At 37.6% G+C, this 13868-nt stretch overlaps 1 protein-coding gene across 4 annotated transcripts in view; it reads left to right on the top strand.

Moving 5' to 3' along the window:
* Nucleotides 1-12360, top strand: part of LOC115220809 (natural resistance-associated macrophage protein 2) — a 76899-nt gene extending 64539 nt beyond the window's left edge. For 3 of the 4 annotated variants that reach the window (XM_029790974.2, XM_029790973.2, XM_036510459.1), the window contains exons 11-15: nucleotides 643-863; nucleotides 4456-4531; nucleotides 7542-7619; nucleotides 9432-9464; nucleotides 12033-12360. In XM_029790974.2, the coding sequence (XP_029646834.1) occupies nucleotides 643-863; nucleotides 4456-4531; nucleotides 7542-7619; nucleotides 9432-9464; nucleotides 12033-12128 (504 nt within the window). In that variant the 3' untranslated portion in view covers nucleotides 12129-12360. The remainder of the gene's footprint in view (nucleotides 1-642; nucleotides 864-4455; nucleotides 4532-7541; nucleotides 7620-9431; nucleotides 9465-12032) is intronic. The other variant, XR_005002664.1, reaches the window with a different exon arrangement.
* The last annotated feature ends 1508 nt before the right edge of the window (nucleotides 12361-13868 follow it).

Here is a 13868-nt window from a genome sequence, read left to right as displayed (position 1 = left end):
TAAGCTTCGCTCTGTCTCTCTCAAAGAGTCAAGATCAATGCTAAACAGCTAAGTCAGCCAATATGGTCCAGATCCAACCTCTCTCACCTATCCTACAATGTCATTCTAAAAATACTCACAACATTGAAATCTCAAAGCTGTGAGATCATGCATGATTAATTTGAAATAATGTGAATAATTAAGCATTACATTTGACAGTAATCTAAATGCTAAAGGATTGATATTATAAATAAGAATATTTGCAACATTTGTTAAACTAGTAAATGGGAGAAAGTCTGATTCTGCTTGAATTGAATTAGTGAGAAAACTGGTGCATGTGATCAAATGAAATAATGTCTAATGGTTCAGATCAGTTTTTCACTGACAAAAGCTGCCATCCATGTCGTTGCACCTGTTTTGTTTTCCATGAAATGCACATTGATATTTCATCATCATCATCATTACTTAATGTCTGTTTTTCATGCTGGCATGGGTTGGACAATATTCAGTTAAATCCATTTCACTTTATATTTGTTGCTAATACTCTTTGACCATTACTATTTAATAACAGGATTAGCTTTATTATTTGTTTCTACATTTCTCTCTTTGTCTATTGTATCACTCTGTTTAAATATTAAAAGAAAAAAAACATTTTTTTCTCAGGGTTTCCTTAACATCAGATGGCCAAAATGGCAGCGTGTACTGATGACCCGATCAATTGCAATGGTTCCAACGATTTTGGTGGCATTATTAGCTCAGAAATTCTTGGATCCTTTGAACACTTGGTTAAATGTGTTACAGAGTGTCGAATTACCATTTGCATTGTTTCCCATTCTTCACTTTACAAGCAGTTTGAAGATAATGAATGATTTCAAAAATGGCAGGTATGTATCATATTTCCCCTAATACAAGCTGTTGTTTGATATTGTTGTTATTGTTGCTTTTAAGCCCCAAGTAATCATTGATCCAGTAGATCTATGATGAGAAAGATATTGAAGCTGTGACCACCCATGCCATGTGTGATCACAGCTTAATGTGGATGTTAAACAATGATAATGATGATAAATGTATGTTTTGCTGCTTCATGTAGAAATCTAGGTGAGCAGGGTCACAATCACCACTGTGATAACAAAGACGAACAATGGTTTTTTTATTTTTGGAGCCATTTATTTTCTATTCGTACGTTACATTGTGCAGGTGTACCACATGTATATACAAATGTATGGCAAGTATACAGTAGACTACAAAATAAGACAAACTTAAATGCAAAAATTACTTGAACAGGGTTTTACTGATATTTGACTTCTTGATATACAACTTTCTTGTAACAAAATTTGATTAGAAAATACATTCAAAATTTTTATTATGACTGACACATATGGGCGAAAAGTACTGAATGAGGAAAAAATGTTAGATGTACTGAAGCACTTTCACCCATGAATATACAATTATCTACACAACATTATATGTCTCAGGTTCATGTAAGGAAAACTACTAGATATATTTAGATTATCTTACAAAAACTTTGTCAGCTCATCATTCTAAAAGCAGTAAAAAATTGGTTACACTGGTACAAAGCCACGTTCGCAGCAACATGAAATAACCAAAGAAGGAGAACATTCAGAGATGACAGCAGGTTTTCCGAGATATAGATGGACACAAAAAGACTCCGCCAGTTTTTCTGGAAACAAAACAACCTCGATCCCAGATACAAACCAGAAGTGACTCGCTTCAACAAGTTGTGAAAACTAATACTAAATAGTAATACAAAATAGTAATTGTTGGAGATAACAGTATGTAAGACTACACCATTCAGTTGTTCTCTTTTTTTTAAACAGTAAAATATTATTTTAGTGAGATCTGGCAGCTATTTCTAGTAAAAAATATGCAGACTTTTAGAGGTTCTTTCATTGGTTTTGCTTTATAAATTCTTTTGTTGTACTTTACAGTGTTATATATATTACCAATATTTTCTGCCAATGCAAGAAATCTTTGATTACCAAAATATTTCCTTTAGGACAGTGTAAAAATCCATGATATGTATATCAATGTAATCAAACTATAATCAATATAGATAATCATGTGTGTGTGTGTGTGTGTATGTAATGTAATATCCAACCCATGCCAGCATGGACAACAGACGTTAAATGATGATGATTGATGATGATAATATATATACACATACCATAACCCGTGGCCCCTACCTGGAACGTAGTCAGTCCACCTGTGCATACCTTCCTTCTTGTGACACTTGTGAAGACCTGTTGAGGCAAGTGAAAATCAAAACAAATCAAAATAGATGAACATCAATGGAATTTGTATCTTTGTGGTACCAGTGCCGGTGGCACACAAGAAAATCATCCGAACGTGGCCGTAGCCAGTACCGCATAGACTGGCCTCCGTGCTTTGGGGACGTAACAAACACCATCCGATCGTGGCCGTCCGCCAGCCTCATCTGGCACCTGTGTCGGTGGCACATAAAAACACCATCCGAGCGTGACCGTCTGCCAGCCTCGTCTGGCACCTGTGTCGGTGGCACATAAAAACACCATCCGAGCGTGGCCGTTCGCCAGCCTCGTCTGGCACCTGTGTCGGTGGCACATAAAATCACCCACTACACTCTCGGAGTGGTTGGCGTTAGGAAGGGCATCCAGCTGTAGAAACACTGCCAGATCTGACTGGCCTGGTGCAGCCTTCGGGCTCCCCAGACCCCAGTTGAACCGTCCAACCCATGCTAGCATGGAAAACGGACGCTAAATGATGATGATGATACATAGTGTTGGGCCTCACAGAGGCAATGACTGAGACCTTTGGCATTATATCTTGCTTGAGAAGAAGACCCATCAAGTCAAGTAAAATTGCAGTTGTGGCAGATACTGATGGTACATAAAAGCACCCATTACACTCTTGGAGTGGTTGGCATTAGGAAGGGCATTCAGCCATAGAAACTATGCCAAATCAGACTGGAGTCCGGTGCAGCTTTCCAGCTTGCCAGCCCTGGTCAAACTGTAAAACCCATGCCAGCATGGACAACGGATATTAAATGATGATGATGATGATAATGAGATATAAGTGATTGTTTCTTTTATGTTCAGTTATAATGAAAATAATTTTACATTAGTCTGATAGATTACTCTGTACTTTTGCAGAATACAAATTTATTATTCTTATACAGGAATGTTGTTGACAGTGACTTCGAAGATTCAGCAGCTAAGCCATTGTTGGACGGCAGTCTTTGAAGTCACAGTGAATAATATTGTTTTATTTTATTACATTATCTTTCATTTGATCTGTTCTCCCTCTTGGCAGATTTAACAAAATATCTTTTAACACAATTCTCTGGTAATATTTTGATACAACTTTTTTTTCTACTTCTTTAACCCTTTTGATACCAACCTGCCTGAAACTACCTCTGGCTCTGCAGTACAAATGCCTTGTTTTCAAAAGATCTGAATTAAAATCTTCCATCAAACCTTAGTCACAATTTATGTTCCTAACACTAGCTTAATGATAACAAAGTTATTTTACTAAATGGTAACAGACAGACAGAAATTGCCATTTATAAGTATATAGATTAAAGGTTTCACTCAAATATCTTTCTCAGACACACATTGTATAAATGAAAAGTTGCATGCGATCTCCTGAAACAGCTCTCAATTTCTGGAAGAAAGAGAACCAGAGTTCTTAAGGCAATCAAAGAAGCAGCTGAGAAGAGTTTCAGGGGGATCTAGTCAAAGAGGAATGGAAGTGAATTTCAAAAGGCAATAATTTAGCCTACAGTCAACTGGCATCATTGAATGAACTGGTTACAGCGCCCAACATGCTTTGGAGCTGGGATACCTTAACCATCCAGGAGGGCTAAAACATAAACAATGGCACAGAGAGATATCCAAGGGTGGTGACCTGGATATGTCACCAGCCCCCTGAGGGTACAAGGAGTCAAAGGTTGAAACATATGCATGAGGAAAGCAGGGTGGGATTTCTCTGGAGACCATCTACTGTTCAGCTCTCCCTTGAGTTTCTTACTAATTTCACCCTCTGATATGTCCTGCATTATGATGACATATTTCACCATCTGTGTGACTGGTCTGTACAGCCTACCGCACTGACTGACACTACTTACTGAGTCTGTCCACTATTTATTAGTAGTGGATCAGTCCACTTCCCATCTGGGGGCATCTACCACAACATCCTCAATCAACAGTTGTTATTTCTGTCATTATCATCATCATCGTTGTCATTTAACGTCTGCTTTCCATGCTGGCATGAGTTAGACAGTTTGACTGGGGTCTGGAAAGCCAGAAGACTGTACCAAAATAAATGTTCAACTGGGAAAATTTATGAGCAGGTTTCAATTCTTAGTTAGAATGTCTGCCCTTTCATTGGTAATGCTTGTAAGAAAAAGAATTAACTTTCTATTTTTTTATTTTTTACAAATTTTAAATGTATAATTTTAGTGAAATATTTCTGTTTCAGAATCCTGCAAGGTGTTGTGTGGTTCTTAGCCATCTTAGACATTGGTGTCAATATTTACCTGATTAGCTTTTACATCGTTAGTATACTTTTTTAATTTTTTCCTTTCATTTTAATTATTTTTAATCTTAATTGTTAATGTTATTGGTAGCAAAATTATTTTGTAAATGCACCCCAGTGTCATGCAAGTGGCACCCATGTTGGTGACACGTAAAAACACCCATTGCACTCTCAGAGTCATTGGCGTTAGGAAGGACATCCAGCCATAGAAAACCATGCTAAATCAGACTGGAGCAAGGTGCAGCCTTCCAGCTTGCCAGCCCAGTCAAACCATTCAAACTATGCCAGCATGGACATCATCATCATTTAACGTCTGCTTTCCATGCTGGCATGGGTTGGACGGTTCAATTAGGGTCTGGGAAGCCAGAAGGCTGCACCAGGCCCAGTCTGATCTGGCAGTGTTTCTACAGCTGGATGCCCTTCCTAACGCCAACCACTCCGTGAGTGTAGTGGGTGCTTTTTACGTGCCACTGGCACAGGTGCCAGACGAGGCTGGCAAACGGCCACGATCGGATGGTGCTTTTCATGTGCCACCGGCACGGGGATCAGACAAAGCTGGCAATAGCCACAGTCAGATGGTGCTTTTTACATGCCACATTAAATGGTAATGATGATGATGATGATATGAAATATGGTAAATAAGAATTCTTTATAATTTTTGACACAAAACTAACAATTTTAAGGATAGAAGGAAGCCAATTATATTGACTTCAGTATATATCTGTTACTTATTTTATTATCCCTGAGAGGATAGAAGGCAAAATCAGCCTTGATAGAATTTGAACTCAAATGTAAAGAAGCAGCAGAGATGGTGCTAAGCGATTTGTCCAACATGCTACCAATTCCAGCAGCTCACAACTTTGACTATTTTGCATTTAAAATAACCATATAGGCACAGGCATGGCTGTGTGGTAAGAAGCTTGCTTCCCAACCACATGATTCCAAGTTCAGTCCCACTGCATGGCACTTCAAGCAAGTGTCTTCTTCTATAGCCTCAGGCCAACCAAAGACTTGTGAGTGCAACCTGGATATATAGAGGGGCTAGGAGACAAGAGGATAGCAATGATACAGTGAGGACAGGATTGGGGAGAGAGAGATAAGCATTGGTATAGTGCATGAAAAAGAGGACATGTGAGGAAGAGAAGAGATGTAGTTTGGTTTGTTGGGGTAAATTGTGTGAAAAATTGTATTGTTGTTACATGTTGGTGGAACATACAGCATTTCTCAAACTCTGTTTAGCTGAAGTGGGCAAGTGTTCTCAAGAATCTCATTTCACCAGACATTATCATCTCCTCTGTGAGGCCTAACAACCTGAGATCGGTCTTCACTATTTCATCCCTTGTCTTCCTGGTTCTCCCACTTCCACAGGTGTCATCCACTGTCAGTGATTAGCACTTCTTTATACAGCTCTCGTGTCTAAACCAATGTAATCTTCTCTCTTGCATGCTGCATGTCTGATTCCGCTTATGCCCAACTTCTCTCTCAACACATTTGCACTTTGTCATACATGTACACTGATGTTGCACATCCAACGGAGTGGCAGATCATACGATGCCTGTGTGCGAACAGCTATGCTACATGGCAGTGAAACATGGGCTGTAACAGCAGAGGACATGTGTAAGTTTGAAATAAATGAAGCTAGTATGCTTCACTGGATGTACAATGTCAGTGTCCATGCTTGACAGAGTGTAAAAATCTTGAGAGAAAGGTTGGGCATAAGAGGCATCAGATGTGGTGTGCAAGAGTGACAACTGTGCTGGTATGGTCATGTGATGTGTATGGACAAGGAAAGCTGTGTAAAGAAGGGCCAATCTCTAACTGTGGAAGGAACCTGTTGTAGAGGTAGACCTTGGAAGACATGGGATGAGGTGGTGAAGCATGATCTTTGAATTTTGGGCCTCACAGAGACAATGACTAGTGTCAGAGACCTTTGGTAATATACTGTGGCTGAGAAAACCCATCAAGCCAAGTGTAATTGTAGTCATGGTTGATGCAGGTGTCATGTAACTGGCACCTGTGCCAGTGGCACATAAAGACTACCTTTTGAGTGTTGCGCCTCACAGAGGCTAAGTGGCCGATGCCGGTGGCACTTGAAAAGCTCCTTTTTAGTGTTGGGCCTCACAAAGGCAATAACCGAGCCTTTTGGCATTATGTTGTGCTTGAGAAGACCCATCAAGCCAAGTAAAATCAGTCATGGAAGATACTGGTGTCATGCGAAAGCACCCATTACACTCTTGGAGATGTTGGCATTAGGAAGGGCATCCAGCCATAGAAATCATGCCAAATCAGATTGGGATGTGGTGCAGCCTTCCAGCTTGCCAGCCCTGGTCAAACCATCCAACCCATGCCAGCATGGACAACAGACCTTAGATGATGATGATGATTTCTCTCTAGTTTACACATGACTTCTGCATTCAGAGCCCATGTCTCACTACAATGGAGTATATTTGTATGTATACAACCATCATACAATCTGTCTTTCACTTTGCAAGCGAGAGTCCTTTTGTTGCCAGCAGAGGTACTAGTTCCCTGAACTTCCTCCATCCTCTTCTGATTCTAGCAACAATACTTTCAGAACATCCTCCACCATTGCTAATTTGGTCACCTCGGTAACAAGAGAGCCTCCTGTGTGTTTAAGTGAGTCTAATTCCTGTGTGACCTTAATACTTATTGTTCTTCTGCATCTTCTATATGCAAAGACAACTCTTTCTCTTAATCTGTGATTCCATTGCACCTCTTATGTACCCATAGTTTGCACTGGTTGCAGAAAATGGAATTACTTCCAACTCCTGCACCAGTGCATTTTACATGGCACCAGCACAGCTGCTTCCTACATGATGCAGGCCATGGATACTTTTTTCCATCACTAGTAGCAAACTATTGGTTGTTAGACATTTCATATTTATAAAATTCTAAATAAGCTCTTACGATATTCTATAGAATTCAATACTGTTGCTTTGTTTCATATTCCTGTTCATAATTTCTGTATTTACCAAAGGCTAATTTTGACTTTGCTCATCTTCTTGCAGAACAGTGAAAGTCCTTGGTATGTTTACTTGATAACAGCCATTGTTGGTCTACTGTATTTCATGTTTGTTTTATACCTGGTGAGTTCCATTTATTTTACACATTTCATTTGACATTTTTGTGAAATAAAGGTATCTTTGTAAATACATGCGCTTCACTCAATGAAAAATATACTCACACAAACAGAAATACTCTCTCTCTCTCTCTTTCTCATAGTCTCTCCAATCTGAGAAAGATGGTTGCATTAGATGATCAATATCTGTGAACATTCATCTGACTTCTCACATCAAAGTTAGATACGCAGATACAGTTCCAGGCAAGGAACACCACTTGTTGAGATAAAAGTAGATGCCTTTCTGTGTCTCTCACAGCTTACCCTGAAGTGCTGCAGATGCCAAATGGTTTGAAAGTTGTTTGCTGCCTTGGAGCAAAGGTTGTACCACCTGGTCCAGTCAGCTGCAATATACTCAAGATTACAAGACTGAAGTTTGGCTCATTTCCCAGAAAATCACAGATGCTTTTGAGGTACATTATCATCATTTTATATCTGTGTTCCATGCTAGCATGGTTGGGACAATACCACAAAAGCCAGTCAGGCCGAGGACTGCACCAGACTTCTGTAACTGTTTTGCCAAGTATTATTCTATGGATGTGAAAACTAGGAAGCGACAAAAATGGAAGAAAAAACAACAGACAGCTTTCAATTCAAATGTTTAAGAAGAATACTTGACATCAAGTAGCTGCAAAGAGTCTGAAATGACACAGTTGAGACGACAGCAAGCATCAACAGGATTTGTGACAAATTAAGATGTGGATGCTGGAACTGGATTGAACACATCTTCAGACAAGATCGAGAAAGTGATTGTATGGTGGCACTAAAGTGAAAGCCTGAGGGGAAGAGAGCAGCAGGGCATCTTATAATCACATGGCAAAGAACCATTCACAAGAAAAGGTGAAGCTGGGATGAGATCGGAATAATGGTAGAAAACAATTGGTTGGAAAAATTGTGTTGTGGCTTTATGTGCCTAGTGGCACAGAGAGAACTAACTAATATATATACATATAGTTCCAAAGGCTAAAGCTCTGCTCACTAAAATGTAATTAAGGGAGATATACTGTATATGTGAAATATCTTTATTATATTGGATTGTCCGGAAAGTTCATGCTGATTTATAGTAGCTTACCTTTCGACTTATTTTAGAACATGGTTGAGTCCATAAAATAGGATTTGACTAAACCTCCATTTAGAGCACAGATTAAACTATCCTTTCATGGAAGAAGGTTTATGTTCCTATAACCTGTGTTAATTCTGTAACCCTTTAATATGGAAGATGAGAAAGTTCATTTTCGGCACTTGATGCTTTGGGAACCAGACAAAAATTGCTGCAGCTCAGCTGGGATGTGTTACCCCACCCTCCATATTCACCAGATATTGCTCCTTCAGATTTCCACTTATTCAAGTCTCTGCAGAATAGTCTTAATAGTAAAAATTTCAATTCCTTGGATGACATAAAAAGATACCTTGATGAATTCTTTGCCATGAAGCCCTCTCAATTCTGGGAAGAGTGTATTTTCAAGTTAAAGGAAAGATGGAGACGCATTGTGCAACAAAATGGTTCATATTTGGTTGATTAAAAATGTAATGGCAAGTATTTATTGACCTTTTTCTTTCCTTTAAAAATTGGCACGAACTTTCCAGACAACCCAATAAAAGCATGCTGGATTTCATACTCCACAAACACTCAAATAAAATATTCAGTGACCTTTTATGATGTATTTGGTGAAAGTTTTCTCTCTAAAATCCTAAGTCCTCAAAAAAAAAAAAAAATGTTCAAAAGATGTTTTGCACAAGCCTTTTTTCAATTATAACATTAACAATTTTCTTTTTTTAGGGTATTGGGAGGAAGAATTGCCTCAAATTAAAGGTAAGTTTCTGTTTGTATGTTTAAAAAATATGATCCTAATTAATTCCCTTCCAATCACTTATAATTAATGTTGTAAGATAGGAATAGCAGTTAGATTGAATTCAACAAATACCTATGACTTCTGTTTAACTTTGAGTTAACCCTTTAAAACATACAATGCTTAATTAGAGCTGGTGCTAATCCTTAATTTAGTTTCTGTATTAAGTATATAAAAGGTAAATCTCCCTGATTAGTTTGTTAGCCTTTTTGTATTAACCCGGTTCTCTGTTTTCTGGGTAAAGTAAACAGTGGTACACAAAACAAAGCATTTACACTTGGATTGCAAATTCAAGATGTGCAAATTATTTTGTTGATTGTTGCCAGGGCTGGTGGCACATAAAAAACACTATTCAAGCTTGGTCATTGCCAGTGCAGCACTGGCTCCTGTGCAGGTGGCACATAAAAAGCATCTCTCCTCTACAGCAAAACACTTGTGCTTGTCCCTCTGTCAACACCTGGTATACAACCACCCGCATCTGCCTTCCCCCTTCCCAAAGGCTTCCTCTTAGTTGTGGGAGTTTTTTCCTTTCCTTTTTCTCTACTTTCTGTCTTGCAAATTGCATGGCAACTTCACTAGTGCTGGTGCCACATAAAAAGCACCCAGTACACTCTGTAAAATGGTTGGGTAGAAACCATGCCAAAGATGACATTGGTGCTCAGTGTGGCTCTGCACCTCACTGGTTCCCAGTGAAACCTTCCAACCCAGGCCAGCATGGAAAGTGAATGTAGACGACAGCAGCAAAGGCAGAGAATAATAATAATAACAATAACAACAACAACAATAATAATTCTTTGAGAATCAGCTGTTTGGTATATTTCATAAATCAAATGTGTACAGGACTGATATGGGCAGCGAAAGTACTGGTACAAATATGTGCAACAGAGTAAAGTGCCCACATCTAAGTTTGAATAATCATTGGTTTATGTGAGGTTTCCTTATATTGTTTGAAACGATAGTTTCATTATGACCAAGATAATTAGTTCACTAAATCCTGCCAAACTCTTGATCATTCTGAAAATTGTTTGAAAGCAATATATACCATTTGAAGGGTTTAAAGTAATAAATATACGTTCCAAGAATTGTACATGCGAAAAAATGGATATTTGTAGGCACATACACTCTCTCTCTCTCAAATGCATTCTTATATAAATGTTTACATATTCACAAGGAGCCAACCAGAGACCTCTGACACAGCTATTGCAGTGAGCAAGTGAAGAGACAAAGTCCTTAACAGCTTTCAAGTACATGCAACTTATTTTGATTCTCAGACCTTAAGACATCATAATAAAGATTAAAAACAGTCGTTGTTGTGGCCAATGACACTGCTGCCTGATTGGCTCCCATGCTAATGGCATATAAAAAGCACCATTTGAGCGTGATCAATGCCAGTGCCACCAGACTGGCTCTCATGCTGGTAGCACATAAAAAGCACCATCTGAGCATGGCTGATGCCAGTACTGCCTGTCTGGCCTTCGTGCCGGTGGTACATAAAAATCACCCACTTCACTCTTGGAGTGGTTGGCATTAGGAAGGGCATCCAGCTCTAGAAATATTACTAGATCGGATTTGAGCCTGGTACAGCCTTCCAGCTCGCCAGCCCTCAGTCAAACCCTCCAACCCACGCCAGCATGGAAAGCAGGCGTTAAACAACAACGATGATGATGATGATGGTAGCAACTGGTCACCCAAAGTTTAACTCAAACCAACACACTAGACCTCTTATATCTGCTTCTCAGGACTGGAAGGTCTTTGTCCATGTCATAGATTTGAACAGACCAGCAATTGTTTAATAATACTGACACATTTTGTTGACTAGCTTAAAGCTGCAATCTATACAGACCTTTAATGTGGCTCCTGCAGAGGGCTAATTGGACCTGCAGCCCAAAACTAAAGAGAGCAATAATAATAATAAAGCATTTATTGGTACCCTACCAATATGGTATTACTTTAAATTCAATGAAAAACTTCACAAAGTTTACAAATTTTTGGAGTTCTTTCAAAATTTAAAATTTCAATTGTTAGCATATAAGAAATCCTCATCCAGAGTTGATCCCAATGTTGGATGTTCAAGAACTAAATGAAGGCAGGTTTTCAATCTCAGGAATATCCTGATTCCAAAAAAGTATAATATGTCTATGTAGAGCAAATGTAGATTGAGATACAGGGGATCCAGGATTGACAAACAGACAGAATTTTACGTTTATTGTTCTAGATTTGTGTTGTAGAAAATACCATCTTCATTTGTTTTGCAGGTTTTTTCTGGGTTTTTTTCTATATTTAGCATTAAAAAAAAAGATTCAAGTAAGTGTAAAGCAAACAAATCATTGAAATCTTGAAATTAAAGGATAATACATGATTAATTTAAAATAATGGAATAAATAAGCATTACATTTGAAAGAATAATCTGTTTGCTAATGTGATTGGTTATTGGTTCAGATTATGGTAAAATGTAATCAAATAAACTGTGTATCTTTTGTTTCACAAAAAAATATTTATTTAACAAATTACTGTCTTTTTATTAACTTTAGATATTTGTACTGAGATGTCTTAGAAGAATTTCTGATTTGCCAGCCTTTGAACGAGAAGAACAAATAGCCTATGAAATTTTAGAAGAACAATATTAAGCACCAGGATTTTAAAGAATATTTCAATTATTTTAATAATAACTGGAATTTAATTGTCTTAATATAATGTAGTCTTCTATGACAAAATGGAAAAGAATTTGTCAACTGTCCAACACTTAATTTCTGCAAAGAAATATGCTTTTTTGGAGAATATACAGTTTTCCAAATAAACTGTTCTAATTTTATAGAATTCTCTTAAGAAAAATGGAAATTGTTTTGGAAAGTAGAAACCTTTTGGTTTCTTTTTATGGAATGCTGATTGTGGTCTCTTAGAGAAAGAAAATTATACTCATAAAATTTATATTTCTACAAGATATTTTTTTAAAAGAAATGTACCAAAAGACAAAGGAATTTTTTTAAACGTTTTGAATAAAGCATTTTTAAGTACTTCATTTTATTTATTTATTTATCTTTTATTTTACAGCAAAAAAAAAAAATGTTCATCAAATCTGCTAGTATCATTAATTTCTTGTGTCTTTGATATAAATAATGTATGAGTTTGAAGACAAAGATTATGAGGCTAAGGTGCCAAGAAGATAGAAATGGAAGCAATGCCCATGATCTCTGTAAACTCCCTCACTCTTGAGAGATTATGGTTGATGTTTAGCTTGAAAAATCAAATGTCAATGTCCATAAGGAAAATGTAAATGGGAAGGAAAATAAGTGGGTCCAGAGAAAAGAGTAAGCAATTGGTCTGTTAAGAAGAGCAAATGCTGACGAAGTAGTGAGAGGAGGAGAAACAGCTTGCTTGTATGTTAATGTGTTATTGGTGATTGTTTCTTTGCTGGTCAGTTGGATAGCTTTCCTTTGGGTATAGCCTGGAATTTGGTTGTGAGTGTAGCAACAGCACCATTGTTTAGATGGGAATTGTGTGCCAATGAACAGAAAATAATTAAAAGGAAAAATATATAAATACAGCATGGTGATTCTTAAGGAATGAGAAATTCGGTTTTCAGACAGCAATAGTTCCTGGAAAGGTACAACGTGTCAAAATATGTAAAGAAATATGATTGATTTCAAATTTTGGCACTAGGCCAGCAACTTCGTGTGAGCGGGTTAGTCAATTACATTGACCCCTGTGTCCAACTGGTACTTATTTTATCGACCATGAAAGGATGGAAAGCAAAGTGGACCTTGGCAGAATTTGAACTCGGAATGTACAGATAAAATACCACCAAGCATTTTGTCTGGTGTGCTTAATAATTCTGCCAGCTCACTGCCTTAAGAAATATTGATTTCAAATTCTTTGCACAAAACTGATTGGTAAGGCCAGCCATAATGGATACTTAATACTATAAAATTTGGATATATATATATATATTTAAATAATGAGGGAGATAAATTGAATATTAATTTAATTAATATCAATTTAAAACCAGCAGCCTAGCATATAAAAATCTGAAAAATCAGAGAAAATTCTAATAAATGTGTATATTTTAAAAGCTAAAAACCACTATGTGGACAGCCATATGCTAGAAATAGATCACCTACGATCAAACTACAAAGAAAGAATGTTCTCTAGAGAACATATATATATATATATATATATATATATATATATATACAAAGGGGAGAGGTGAATATATGTGGCCTAATGGTTAGGCTATTTGGCTCGTGATTGCAAGCTCGTAGGTTCGATTCCTGGTGGCTCTGTGTTGTTAAGGAAGATGTTTTATCTTACGTTGCTCCAGTCCATTCAGCTGGCAAAAATGAATTGTACCTGTAATTCAATGGGCCAGC

Source organism: Octopus sinensis, linkage group LG17 (genome assembly GCF_006345805.1).
Source record: "Octopus sinensis linkage group LG17, ASM634580v1, whole genome shotgun sequence".
Taxonomy (NCBI): Eukaryota; Metazoa; Mollusca; class Cephalopoda; order Octopoda; family Octopodidae; genus Octopus; species Octopus sinensis.
Note: the sequence above shows the minus strand (reverse complement) of the source record. Positions and strands in the feature narration are given on the sequence as shown.